Source organism: Lycorma delicatula, chromosome 2 (genome assembly GCF_047948215.1).
Source record: "Lycorma delicatula isolate Av1 chromosome 2, ASM4794821v1, whole genome shotgun sequence".
Lineage (NCBI taxonomy): Eukaryota > Metazoa > Arthropoda > Insecta > Hemiptera > Fulgoridae > Lycorma > Lycorma delicatula.
Genome location: NC_134456.1, coordinates 93,173,221 through 93,188,112, shown reverse-complemented (window position 1 = coordinate 93,188,112; position 14,892 = coordinate 93,173,221). Strand labels below are relative to the sequence as shown.

Sequence of the window (14,892 nt, the reverse complement as noted above, 5' to 3'; positions counted from 1 at the left end):
TTTGGCACAAACTGATTAACTACAGATTTTTTGATTTTTTTTCAAAATTTTATGTAGTAACTTCATTTTGATATAAAAGACAATAGCTGTTGGAAAATTTTAAATTATGCCTTTAAATTTATTTTCTGTGTAGTCCTGAAATAAATTGGGGCACTTGTCACATCTGTGAATGAGATTTTTTATCCCTTCATCAAAAACTTCTGCCACCTTGTTTTTCAGCCATTTTTTGAAATCCTTCAAATGCAAAACCCAACTGGTTTTGGTAACCCAACTGTTTCATCACAACTTCATGCAAAAGACTACATGAAATTTTGGGAAATTTAAATGAAAGCGCTGCAATGGTAAAGCACCGATTAGCACAAACTTTTCCACCAGTTCGTCAGACATAACACTGGGCTGGCCGCATAATTTTTTATCATGATCATTTGAGCGACTATTTTTTAACATGAATACTACATTGCCTCACTGCACCTTCTGCCATTACATCTTTTCCATAAACATCATATAGTTACCGATAAATTTTGGTGGTTTTTTTTTAGTCTTTTGCTAAAAGAAACCTATCTAATAACCGATCGAGTGGCAGGATTTTCTATAACAGCACATATTTTTATTTTAACACTTGTAATAAAATCAACAAGACATGTCATACTCCTTTACATAACGCAGCTTGATACATACTGAGTTAGGCTAGCAACGACCACCAAGATAGCATCGCTACCCCCACTCCTTCATGAGCAACAGTGAAACGTAAGTTACTTTCTAAATAGTCTTTGTATATATGAATTTTTTAAAAATTATTTTATCTGATTCACTTATTTCTGTTAGCCAAACTTGAGGTTGATAGCATATTTAAATTTTCTTTCAACTGTTGTAACTATTTAAACGTATAATACTTAAGAAGTACTATCTTTTATTTTGTGTACTAGATAGTGTACTGAAACAATTGGTTCTAGTATGTATATATATATATATAATTTTATATATCCATTAGTGCATTATTATTTTAACGAGACTTAAAAAATGTCAGTTGTTGCCAATATTTTTTTGTACATAACATTTTTAAAAAATGGTTTAATCTTTTAATATTAATTAGGGTTTTCCTGAAATGTTTGGATGTTGTTTAATTTGCCAAGTATTTATAGTCCACTGATTAACCACATTAAAAAACTAACCTCCTTTTTAGAATTTTACATTACGTAATGACAACTAATAATATTAATATTACATAATTACAATTAAGAAATAATTTGATTTGCAGCTCAACAAAAAACATGTGTAATTTTATTGTAATATCATTCATTGCATAAAAATAGATTAAAAACACTGCTGGGTTTATTATGCTCGCATAATTCTATACATTAGTCAAAAGAAAAAAAGTTGTTCATGAATCAAGTTTAAAATTATTAAATTTGGTTTGAGGATGAAAGTCAGTACAATTGAATTTGTAAACGTAAGGATGGATGATACAAGATGGTTAGGCATTTTAACTTATTACACGTGAAATAGAATAATATAGTCATTAAATATCTTCTTTTTTTTAATATATTGTGTAGTTAGTGTGTTTAACTTGTTTAATAGTCAAATTTTCAGTGCGTTAAAAAAATTGATGTTTATGCAATGAAAAGTGATATTTTATCAGTATTTTTGTTTTAAGATGTAATAAATGCTACTTGAAATTTAATCAGAGATAGTTCTTTGGGTTTTTATAACTTTTGTAAGGTTGTAAAATAATCTTGAAATATAATATTAGACATTTAATTATTTGTGACTACTCTTTTACTACTTTTAATTAAAAATAAATTTATGAACATTATATTAAACAAACATAGATCAAACATATTATTCAATTCACACTAAAATAGGTTTCCTACCAAACTCTTTTAAAATACTATTACTCTGTTCAAGTAATAGCACTGTGTAATGAAATGTGTTTGAAATATTATTTTGTTTACTGCATATTGCATCACTCCACATTGTCATTTCCAATCTGTAAGGATGTAATTGAGGTGCTGGTTTTGTGCTTGTGGTGATTTTTTGATGTTAAAGCAAATAAAAGTTGTTGGAAGAGCTGTGAAATGTTCTTTCAAATTGTATTTTTTTTAATTTGAATGTTATGAACCATACAGTATTAGATTGATATCAGAGCCATTCAAATGTGAATTATTTATATTTGTCTTTTTTTACTGGAGCGATGCAGTTTATTATGAGTACGTCCTACATGCTCAAGCATAAGTAATAAATTTTAATTGGAAATAATGTAGCATTTGATGAAGGCAGTGAGAAAGAAGAGACCTGAATTTTAGGCAGATAAAACATGGATTTTAATTTTTGCAATGTTCCTGCATGTTCAGTGATCCTTATTTGAGAGGTTTTGTTAAATGTAAATCTTTTTTACCCCAGCTTCCCTACTCATCTAATTTGGTACCTGTAGATGTCTTCTGCTTCTGAAAATGAAAACTGTGCTGAAAGGACACAGTTTTAAAATGGTAGAAGATTAAAAAAAATGTGTTCAGGACTGGTGTGCTATTCCACAAAAAGTGATGGTACCAGTGTATTTGCTAGTGAAGAATAGTGCTTTCAAGGGGAATTAACTGCATGCAAGTAAATACAATAACTTGAAAAATATTTGATAATTTTTATTGAAAATCTCATAAATTACTTTATCAGATCATGTTTTTATCTGAATTTACAAACATTGTTTTCTGTGTCACATTTATGGTGGCATAAATATATTTATTAAAACTATTTATACTACTAAGATGTTAGTGAAAATTTTCTTGTCAGCCATATAAAATATCTGAATCAGCAATGTTAGTCTGAATTTAAAAATAATTTCTTTGAGTGTAACTGAATAATGTGTTATTTTATTTGTGTTTTGCAAATTATAAGTATAAAATGGCTTGGATCAGACATGAAATGTCCTGAAGAACCACTTCATTCATAGTTATGCAAGGTCCTTGTGCATGCGCGCGCACACACACAAACACACATACATACATACATACATAGAAGTGTTCTTATATATCTGCATACATGTATGAAAATGTTAAACATTTTCATTTGCATTTTTTAAACACATTTTTTCCTAACAATTTTGATATCACTTTTGTAGTTTTAAATATATGTTAATGGCTTTTTTTTTTACATAATGAAATGATAAATATTAATTATATTGCAGGCATTATCTGCTTCTGATTTGAATTTGGTCATATACGCTTGTGAAAATACTCAACTCCAACAACTATTTGGTCAATCTGAGTGCCCTCTGCATCAGCATGTACTTTTGTCACTGATTCAACAGTTATCTGCCGATATGAACAGTCATACAGAACTTAAACACAAGTAAAATAAATTAAATATAAGCATTTTTATTCTATAGATCTTTGTTAACTTTTTTAAGTTATTCTTGTGTTAGATCTTTTTCAGTATATCACAGCTTATCTTCTTCTAGTTTATTTTCAGTTGTTTTTTTTAGTTATTCCTTTTATCTTTTATTTAAAGTAAAATACCATTTTTTTACCTTTTTTTAGATCTTGAACATTTTAGTTTTTTTTTTCATGTATTTTCATTTTATAAAATGTGAGATTTTCTGAATTTTGTATAAGTTGATGTATAAATTTCTTCAGTTTAATAATGTTAAATGCATGACTTTTATTATTGCATGTATTATTCTTTATTTAACAGTTTATAACAGCTCGTTTCATTTTTGTGATTTCATTTAATGTCATGATATGTAATGTATTAGTAATTAGACTTACTTAATAGTTCAAGCACTGTAGAAGCATTTTAAGTTTAGGAATGTATGCTTTGCCAATTTATTCAAAAAGGAATTAGGATGCTACTTAAATGCTTACAGAAGATAGAAAGGACAGTCCAAGATGGACAATAGCGTATTCTTGGAAACGTTTGATACGTATCCTTATAAACAAATAGTTATATTGTTCTAAAACTTCCTTGAAACAATCTAGATATGTTTCATACATATCTGGTTATTGAAATAATCTAATAAAATTCTGAGAACTTTTCGCAATAATTTAATATTTAATTTCTATATACGCTCATGATGATTGTAAGATAATAAAAATATAAAGAACATAAATGAGCAAGTTTGAAGTAAAAGTAATAATTAAAACTAGAGAATGATGTGTAAGCAAGCAGGTGATCTAAAATCACCAAAAAAACTTCTTACATAGTGCTGGAATAGCTCAGAGATATTTTTCCAGATTTGACATCATATTTCAAAACAACTTTAGCAATTTCCTCTGATCTTGATTTTCAGTTCCTCAGAAGTAAATTGATTATAATACCACTTTACGTTTTAGGTGACCTCCCATTTAAAGAAATCGCACATTGTTAAGTCAGATGTTGCAGCTAACCATGTTCCAGATAGTTAAGAAATGTCACTATAATTTGTGATTCTGATTAGCTGTTGTAAAGCTGCCATCAATATTTTTGCAATGTGACATCGGCCCCATCTTGAAAACAAGCTTTTAGTTCACTTATAAAAATTTCTGCTATTTGTAGATAAAAATAGTTTGTAATGTCATGATTTAATGAGTAATTTGACAGTAGTCATGAGACTTTCATCATTCTCTCAAAAGTAAGACCTTGCAATAACACAGTGTATTTACACTGATTCCTTGCATCTACATGATAAACGCAATGAACCTTATTAGAATTCTGTTTGAATAATAACAATTTTGGTTATCAGCAAAACCATTAGAATGAAAGTAGGCTTTATTCAAGATCCATCGATTGTAAATTAACTCTTGATCCACTTTAATTTTTTTCCTATCATTTGTTTGCAGATTCTTTCTTCATTATTTAAGTGTTCAGTTTGAGTTTTTAGCTAACAAGTGGCCATCTGTCACTTGTAAAAATGAAACTTCTTAGAAATGTTTTCATCATAAAAGAACATTCTGCATTACTATTATTCCATGATAGAGGACTGATAAGTTGATTGTATGAGTAGGTTACCATTATAGATTTTACAATTTTCCATTTTTCTGAGCCTTGTAGTACATGTAGTTGAGATTTTTAAGGGATTTAACTTTTCAATTTCTACTCTAGATATGTATGAAAAGTATAAAAGTATCCAAATTTAGTTCCCTAGAACTAGAATGCAATTAATTTTATATTAAATTATTAAAAATTCAAATTATTGAATACTTTACAATACTGAAATTATAAATGTAAAAAATTTATTAAATGAACTAATAATTTCTTAGTTTATTATTTATTAACTAAAGTATATTTTCACTAATTACTGACTTGATACAATTAGTTTGTAAACTGTGTGAGAAGTGAAAAAGGATTCCATGTTAAAAATTAAATACCATTAAAACTTAATTCCCACAGAGAAACAACATAATGTAAGTGATACTTCATGTAAATTTATGTTATCTGTGATGTAATCATTTTTTTAATTTCCTGATAATGTCGATAATTTTAAGTAAAAAAAATGCTAACAAAAAAAGTTTGTGTACTTCACGATATGGTTGTGCACGTATGAAGAAGTCTTAGATTATTTAAGACTTATTATTTTCAAGTATTTATTTATTTTCCTAATGTGTTGTGTTGAAATGTATATAATATATATTTCATTGTACTATGTATGTATATATATAATGTACATACAGATGTTCCATGAAGATTTGTAGAAACGTTCAGAACAGTTCTACTGGTGAAAATAATGAAAAAAGTTCATATAAACATAGGTCTGGAAATGCTTTGTTTTCAAGTTACAGCTAGAAAGATTTCGCCTGGATTTCAATTCTTCTAATAAAAATAATCCGTGCTGTAATTTGAGCAAGGAAATAGGATAAAACAAGTACCAGAACTCGTAACTTCGGTAGTTTTTAAGATATTTGATGTAAAACAAAATTCAGTCTGTGAAAGTTTCTTTCTAGGTTTGTAGTACAGTAGCTTTGCTAAATGTCTAATAAAATTGGAAGAATTAATAACAAAACTTGTAGAGAATTTAATTCTGAGAAAATTAATATAAATACAGCCAATAAAAAGTAAATAAACATTTTAAAAAAATAATAATTTTTTACTGATACAATACAGACGAAAGTGAAGAACAAAATAAGTCAGAAAATTGTATTATTCTTTCTGTACCTAATAAACTTTCTTTACTGTATCAGAATTCACAAACAAAAGGATTATTCCCAACATGTTCGTTTCTGTTGAACGCCAAGTAAATCATCCTGTTAATAGTGAACATCGTGTGATTCAGCATAGCCCAGGCACTAGTACAAGGCGAATTTCATGTCACATTGGTTTGTCAAAAACAAAGTTTGGTGCATCCTATGGAAAGAAAATCTTTATCCTTTCTGCCTGCAGATGGTTCAAAATTTGTGGCCAACAGATTACCCCACAGTGATTAAACTTCTGTCATTGGTTTCTAGACAGCACTTATAAGACAAGTTCAGTTTTATTTACTGATGAAGCCACTTTTATGAGGAATGTAGTCTTCAGTTCTAAAAATAGTTATTTATGGAGCGAAGACAATCCACGTGGTACTGTGGAAATTAGTTTCCAACATAGATTTCTCATTAATGTTTGGTGTGGCATTATTTATAACAAAATTCTGGGACCATTTGTTTTCAGTAGGAACCTTATGGGAGATGCATACATTCATTTTTGAAAAATAATTTTCCTGCTCTTTTTGGAGGATGTACCTTTACAAACTAGATTGCAAATAATTTTCCAGCATGATGGTGCAACATCACATTTTCTTTAATAGCTAGAAGTTATTTTAATGCTAATTTGGTGGACACAATCAATTGGCCACCATGATACCTGACTTAACGCCAATAGATTTCTTCATTTGGGGCCATATGAAAACAGTAGTGTAGAAGAAAAATTAATATTAAGGAAGAGTTTCATTAAAATACAAAATCCTATTGAATTTATATGTAAAGATCCTGAGATGATACGGAAAGCCACTGGAAATATGTTATGCCGAGCAGAGTGCTGTGTACATTATGGAGGAGGGAATTTCGAACATTTACTGTAACTGTGATTTGCTATTCTGTTACCATTTATAACTTCATGTATTTTTTTTTTTTTGTTTTTGTGTATTAAGAATAATCTTTATTAGGTTCAGAAATAATAATACGGTTTTCTGTCTATTTTTCATTTTTTTCTTCATTAAAAAACCTATTTTTTAAATATTTTTTTACTTTTTATTGGTTGTACTTATAGTAGTTTTTTCAGAATTAAATTCCCTACACGTTTTGTTAGTAAATCTTCCACATTTATTAGTTATTTAGCAAGACTATTGTACTACAAACTTAAAAAAACCTGTTTTTCTATATTGAACTTTGTGAATACAAAATATACTGAAATTTTACTTAATTACTGAATTTTGTTTTATCAGATATATTAAAACCTACTGGAGTTGCAGTTCTGGGACCTGTTTTATCTAATTTCACAGTTCAAATTACATAAGAAATCAACAACTTTAATCCTTAAGTTTGGTCTCAAAAATTACAGTAGGGCTTCTTTTTATTAAAAAAGCTGAGATCCGGGTGAAATCTTCCGTTAGTTGTAGCTCGAAAACAAAAACTTTCCTGACCCATGCTTTTTATGAACGTTTTTCATTATTTTTATCAGTAACAACATGTCTTGAAAGTTTCTCAGTTTCTTTATGGAGCACTGTATTTATTTTTCAACCTATCTGATGATAGGTTTACAGCTAAGCTATTTTACATATGGCATATGCTAGAATGTAATATACTACAATAATTGTTAATGCCATATTCATGGCAGTGAAATTTTTTATTTTCTTATAAAATATAACTAATATATATTGGTGCTCAGCAAGAACACAAGTCAACAATTTAGGTAGTAAGCTTGTAAAACAGTACTAAACATATCAATCGCAGACAAAAATAATAAACATTATTGTACTAAACATATCTCTATAAGATATCTAGATGATCTTATAGAGAAAAAAGAGTTAGAAAAATCATCAATACAAGATGGAATATCATAAATAAAAACTTAAGGTATAATAAAAACACACAATAAAAAATGTTTACAAAAAGCTTGAAAATTATACATTATAATAACAGAGTTATATTTGTGTTAGTGTTTAAATATAGAGACCTAGGAAATATAGAAAAGAACAAAAGGAGGATAATTAGAAAAATATTAGGTCTTGTAAAGGGTAGAAAAAACACATTTAAAATTAGAAGCTACTATAAAATATAGAAAAAATAATGGACACAATGAAAAAGCAAAGATTATTGTTCTGCTCACCTTTTTGGAATGAATAAAACAAATTAGGTTAAATTTTGATTTCCTGTATTATAGTAAAACAGAAAAAAGTGGATAAAATAAATTTAAAAAAAGGCTTCAATTTTAAAAATAAAGACATCTTTAAAACCAAAATTATATGGTTTCCAAGAACAAAAGATGAGAATATTTGAAATGAAGTTAATGAATGCAAAGAACAACATGCAAAGAGAATGAATACATACTGGGAAAAGAGAAAACAGTAAAGAAGAAAAAATGAAGGAAATTGGAACATGGGACAGAAAAAAGATGGCAAAAATTAGTTAAATTTCTATCATAGAAAAACAATAAACTGTAGAGAAAATAGTTACCATTACAAATTATTGTGATGGAATAAGTACTAAACTGTAATTTAACAGTAACATGAAAGTAAGCTCTTCAAATTAACATTAAGGAAACCATACACAATTCCACAGCTTCTGTTATGTAGCAGTAATAGCAAAAACGGCATTGAGTCAACATGAGATATGCAGAAATCATATTGTGAAAGTGTAGCAATTATCTTGAAAAGAATTCCAGAAGGATGTGGCTGTGTACATCATGAAGTAATAAAAAATGTCAGGCTCTCTGTGTTCATTCTTTGTGTGGGGCATCCAGAGCCAAATGAAAAGATGGTTGATCATGGTAATCAATTCTGCATGCATAGCCCCTTCAAATCCACTCCACTCTATGTGAAAGCTGACAAATCTGTATTTTATAACCACCAGTTCATGGCTCACATGAGACTGAAGGTTGAACTTTAAAATGCTGAAGAAGTTTGCAGTTAAAGATTTTGTTGAATCATTTAGATTGCAATGAGTATGACAGACTTATTGAACATCTGTGAAGTATGTAAAAGAATAATTAAGAAAATATACATTTCAATGCAGTACAGTTTAGAATCTTTCATAATTTGTTTATTGTAGTTATTTAAAATGTTTTTTATGATAAATTACCTTATATAATTTTCAAAAAAATCCATTTTTAAATAAATAAGTAAAATACAGATGATATTTATTATTTTAAAGAATAAAATAAAAAATTATTATTAATCAAAATTACCTTTTATTATTCACAAAACAACTAAGAAAATGACAATTAAAACTTAGGTCTTAATTACGAAAATGAAATATAAATAGATCATGCAAAAGGAACAACAGTTAACTACTATTTTACATATGTAGAATAGATATGACTGAACAATAAAGGAATTTGTTAGGACTTAATTAACTGAGACAGATATTGTGTGTGAACCAGGACAAAGTTGTTGTCCAGCCATTTTGTCCTCTGTCTGTGAAGCCAATATACTAGGCCTTTGAACCATTATATTCTATAGCCTTGAACATTGTAATTCATCATCTGCTGCTCTCTGTCGACTTCTTAATTGCTGCCTATATTCTCAGACTTTCATCTGCCTTGGAAGTCTCCTCTCATCTGGATTTAACTAATCCACTACACTAAATGTTTTGCTACAATTGTTCCTTCCTAATTCCCTTTTGATTTTAACATTCCTTACTTTATCCCAGTTTATTTTACCCATAATGCTTTACAGTTTTCATTCTCTCATCCTGAATTCTACAACTCCAATCATATTTTGTGCCTGTTGCACATATTGCCAAGTAAAATATAGAAAGAATTGAATGTTACCATTTTAGTCTTTCAAGTCACACTTCCTACTATTACAAATGTTTAAAAGGTTGGTAGAATTTCCTTCCCTAGTAAAATTGTACACTGTTACAATGCTTCTTTGTACTATTTCCTTTTTAGATGGGAAAATGTGAATGAAACTACTGACCGAATAGAACAGACAGATATATAATCACTGACTAAACTGCTGATCTGCAGCTACTTATAATTAATAAAATATTTCCTTTTGTGAAGCATACAGTGATTAAAAATGTTTGCCACATATTGACAATTGGATTGAATAGAACTTATTATCTATATTCTTCCCAAAATTATATACAATTATATCAGTTTTAGTTGCCAAAGCTTCTTTATATAAAGATTATTTTATACTTATTATACTTATTATTTATATTTATTATTGCTCTCGTTTACTTGATTTAACTTATTTATGATTAAGTTAAAATAACATTTATGGTGAAGTTGTTTACTTTGTCTTTGTTTATGGTTTATTAAAATTTCATTTTAAAAATCAATATTCAGGCATCCAGTGGTGTGTCATCTAATAGTTCAGCACCCACACATATCATGACCTTCGCACTGTAAGCTTCATTCAGCTACATTTGGAAGTGTTCTCTGGTTTTGCCATTGCTATTATATAAGGAATATAACTTTAGGAAAATTAGTGGCCAAAAATTATATAGAAGAAAAAAAAGGCAGCAAAAGAAGTGGAGAGACAAAAAAAGATACCAAAGCTAACAACAGCAGTTGGTATAAAAGGCCATGTAAAATATTTATAACGGAATATAATATTTTCCAAATATTACATCTATTAAAACATTATAGAAGTAGTGAATCTTCATTACTCTTTGAAATTAATTTTTAAAAAATAGCTGAGTACAAAAAGTGGGCCAAGATTTGAACACTTTAAAAGGGATTCAAATAATATTCTCTACCTGCTTTCCTTTTTTCTTTGTTATTGCTAGCGTCAACTTAATTTTAGACATTCATTGAACTACTGATATGTATACTATCAAATTATTGATAGCTTAGTGTTGAGCACTTAAAGAAAAAAGAAATAAATAACAGGCATCACTTAATAACACTTTGGTTAAATTATCATTTTTTTCCTAACTAGAAAACTAGGATTTTTCCACCTTACTGCTTGCAGATTTTGTTAATTGAGTTGGGTCTAACTGCTTAATGCTATTCTTTGCAATAATTAATCACTTTCACTCACATAATATTGGTCCAGTTCTCTATAGTTTTGATTTATAATCTTTATTAACCTTTCTTGGAACTCATCTGTGGCATGTTTACAGTAATTGAGTTTTCTAATGATTAAGATAATGAGACTTGTAACATTTATACAGGGTGATTACAAATGAAATATACACTTTTGATACCTTATAAAAGACACTGGAATAAACAGTTTCAAAACACAAGGTACTGTGTAAAAAGAAAATTGGTGGAAGACCGTTTCAGAAGAACGCATTGATTGTGTTTGTGATGTGTATCAGTGTAGCCCAGACAAATTGACTAGATCAGAAAGTTTAGAATTGCAAATTCTTCAACGGACTGTGTGGAACCCTTTGAAAATTATATCTTATAAATTACAGCCAGTACAAAGTTTAAATGTTGACAATAAAGTCTTATGTAAATATTTTTGTGTGGAGTTGCAGGAATGTGTTGAAAGTGATGCTGGCTTTTTTCATCGCCTAATTTTTGGTGATGAATGTATGTTTCACATTAGTGGAAAAGTTAATAGACATAATGTAAGAATATGGGTACAGAATATCCAAGAGAAAGTTTACAACATGTTCACAATTCTCCTAAAGTGAACGTGTTTTGCATTGTATCTCGTGAAAGGGCATATGGGCTGTTCTTTTTTCATGAATTGACAGTAACTGGAGTAATTTATCTGGAAATGTTAAGTGATGGAAGTGAATGGCTAATGCCTCAACTCAAGGAAGATAGTAACAACTTTGATTTTGTACAAGGTGGAGCTCCACCTCATTAGCATTTTAAGGGCAGAAATTATCTGGAAGAACCCCTTCCCAGACAATGGATTAGCCATGCAAGTGAGGAAAACATAGTGTTTAAGCATTGGCGACTGCATAGTCCAGACTTAATGCCTTACGACTACTTTTGATGGAGTTATGTAAAAGACAAAAGTTTTTATACCGCTCCTTCCTGTAGATATCGACGACTTAAAACAACACATCACAAATGCTGTTGCTACCATTGACCAGCATATGCTTGGACGTGTTTGGGACAAATTTGACTACTGTGTTGATATCTGTCATGTTATAAATGGTGTACACATTGAACATTTATAAATAAACACTTGAAGAATTCTTCTACATAATCTTGTAAGTAATCATCTCAACTCTTAAAAAATAAATTTTTAATAAGCTATCGGAAGTGTATATTTCATTTGTAATCACCCCTTTATTTTTAGCTGTTTAATCAATCATAATTTACTTTTTTACGTAGTTATTCATCACTATTAAGATTTAGGATTATGTTAATAACTTCTTTGTAAGGTAATTCATTGAATTCCATCAGAAATTAAACTTTGTTTTTTATTTGATGATATATCATCAAACAGTTTTTAAGCATAATCTTCTTTTCCAACTTATAATATGTTAGAAAAGAAGATTCTTAAAAACTGTTTAAAATGTGCATAAGAAATTAATTAGATTTTAAGTAAAATCTTTGTAAATGATTTACGAACATAATTTTATTTTCCAGTGTAGTATCTTGATAACCTTTCAACTTAGCAACTTATGTAATTTGATTTTTTACAGGTTTTTAGAAGAGGCTGTAATGAATCTTGATGTAAGCAACCCAACAACCAGGGAACATATGCCAATTGTATTAAATAATTTACGATTACAGCTTCAAAGGTTCATAAATAGTAATCCCAATCATAAACTTACAAGAAGTATGAAAGTTTTAGTTATGGCATCTCAGTCACTACTTGCTGCCTAACGCAGAATAATAATGTTACAGCAAAAATATTTTTCATTTAATTGACTGCCTACTGTGTAGGTTGCTATTGTTTAAAATGTTTTTATCAAGAACATTTTTACAGATACTATTAAAGACTGATGAAATAAATAATTAAGATTTGTTATATAAAGTTGTACAGTAACTATGGTACAGTAATAAGTTGAACCATAAACATGTATACATTAATTTTAAATTTTTATTCTTCAAGCTTAAGTTATATTAATATTATATTTTTTACACTATATTTATACTTTGTTCTCTAATTTTATAAAAAAAAAACATATTTACTGCATCATAGAATTTTGACAGTATTTATGTAAAACTACATTAAAAAATGAATTATCAGATCAATTTTTTTCTAAAGTATTTTGTACATCATCTATCACATTGTAAAGACTTATTATAGTAAAAGTGTGAGCAATTACTCAATTTTAAACACAGATTCATTTGTAAATCACTGTTTAAAAGGGAACTATGAGTTCTCATAAATTATTTAATTCCAACTACATTTTGTATTGTATACAAAAAAAATATATAAATTTAATGTTAATTTACAGTTATATATTATTAATATTTGTAACAACCTTTAATTTGTGCTGGAATAGTCTATTTAAATAAATTTATTATATGATACGTGTGTTATTATTGTTTTTAAGAGATAATGAAACATACTTGAAGCATAAATATATGTGAATTATTTTTATAATTAAGCATCCTGAGCTATTTTTTAATCTATAATAATAATAAGAATGATTATTACTTGTTAATGAACTGGAAAGTTTTTTTTTACTTCAAAAATTATATGAGATATGTTAAAGGAAATTTAAGGTTCATCAAGTGTTATTTACTGAAGATAGTTAAAAAAAAAAATTGAAGTTTTTTTTTAAGAAAGCATAATAGTTCTATTTTGAATTAATCAAAAGTGTAACATTTTTATATATATATTTGCAGTTATTTTGTAAAAGTTGTTTTCTTATACCTTTAAGATTTACTTTTTTCAAATCTTATGATGAATTTACTTTATCTTTTTGTGATAAATTTTTGTAATTTGTCTTGGTAAAAGTTAGATTAGTATGTAATCATAAAATTTTGTATCCTATTTAATATGATTAAAAGAAAATGTTAAAAAAAGTGACAACAAATTATATTTTAATTTATATATTAATAAACTTGTCATGATTTTTTTCCAACATTTTTAGCCTTAATTTGAAGCTAAGTATGCTCAGTAGTATTTTAACTATGACGAAAATTCTGTACCCTGATTTCTTAAGTTTTATTTATTCATTATGTTCATATTATCAATGAAATAATAAGATTCCTTTTTTTGTAAAATCTTTTATTATGCTTACTGTTATTGTATCCATCTATATAACATCACTCACTTCTGATAAAAAGTTTTAAAATGAAACGTAAAGGTTTGTTACTTTTCATACTTGTCTCAAAAGAATGAGCACTAAGGAAACACTAAAGAAGCAATATTTTACTTTTACAGACCATAATCAGTTCTAACATTTTTTTACAAAAGAAGTAAATATAGTCGGCCCTTGATAATCCAACATTCTTTAGTCTGAAACCTCCAGTAATACGGCACTTTTTGTCTAACTGCTGAGGCAATTCATGTAATGCCACTATTTTTTTATTTCTTTTGTTTTACTTCTGACTTTTATATATGCCATCACATCTGATAAAGCAGAGACGCCACAGCTGTGTGGTGAATATGATGTTTTAAGTGAGTAGGTTGTGGTTACGAGGAATACTCTAATAAATTAAAGTACAGTACTTCTGATCGTCACTGACATCATTAGCTGTGTCTGCAGTTGAGTATGTGGCAACAATGCCAGCCAGCTGTGTCACTGGCTGACAACCTATACAGTACCGGGCCCACAGACAGCATTAAACTTCTAACAGTGTATTACACATATCAGTATGGCATGATGGTGTGCTGTGTTTGTCATATTCATTGTAAGG

General features: G+C 28.3%; 1 protein-coding gene across 4 annotated transcripts in view; it reads left to right on the top strand.

Annotated features, from left to right (window-relative positions):
* Ge-1 (Enhancer of mRNA-decapping protein 4 homolog Ge-1) overlaps positions 1–14,049 on the top strand; it is a 153,944-nt gene extending 139,895 nt beyond the window's left edge. For 2 of the 4 annotated variants that reach the window (XM_075355780.1, XM_075355779.1), the window contains exons 21-22: positions 3,179–3,342; positions 12,720–14,049. In XM_075355780.1, coding sequence (XP_075211895.1) covers positions 3,179–3,342; positions 12,720–12,903 — 348 coding nt within the window. In that variant the 3' untranslated portion in view covers positions 12,904–14,049. The remainder of the gene's footprint in view (positions 1–3,178; positions 3,343–12,719) is intronic. The other 2 variants (XM_075355778.1, XM_075355781.1) reach the window with 2 other exon arrangements.
* Positions 14,050–14,892: the final 843 nt, after the last annotated feature.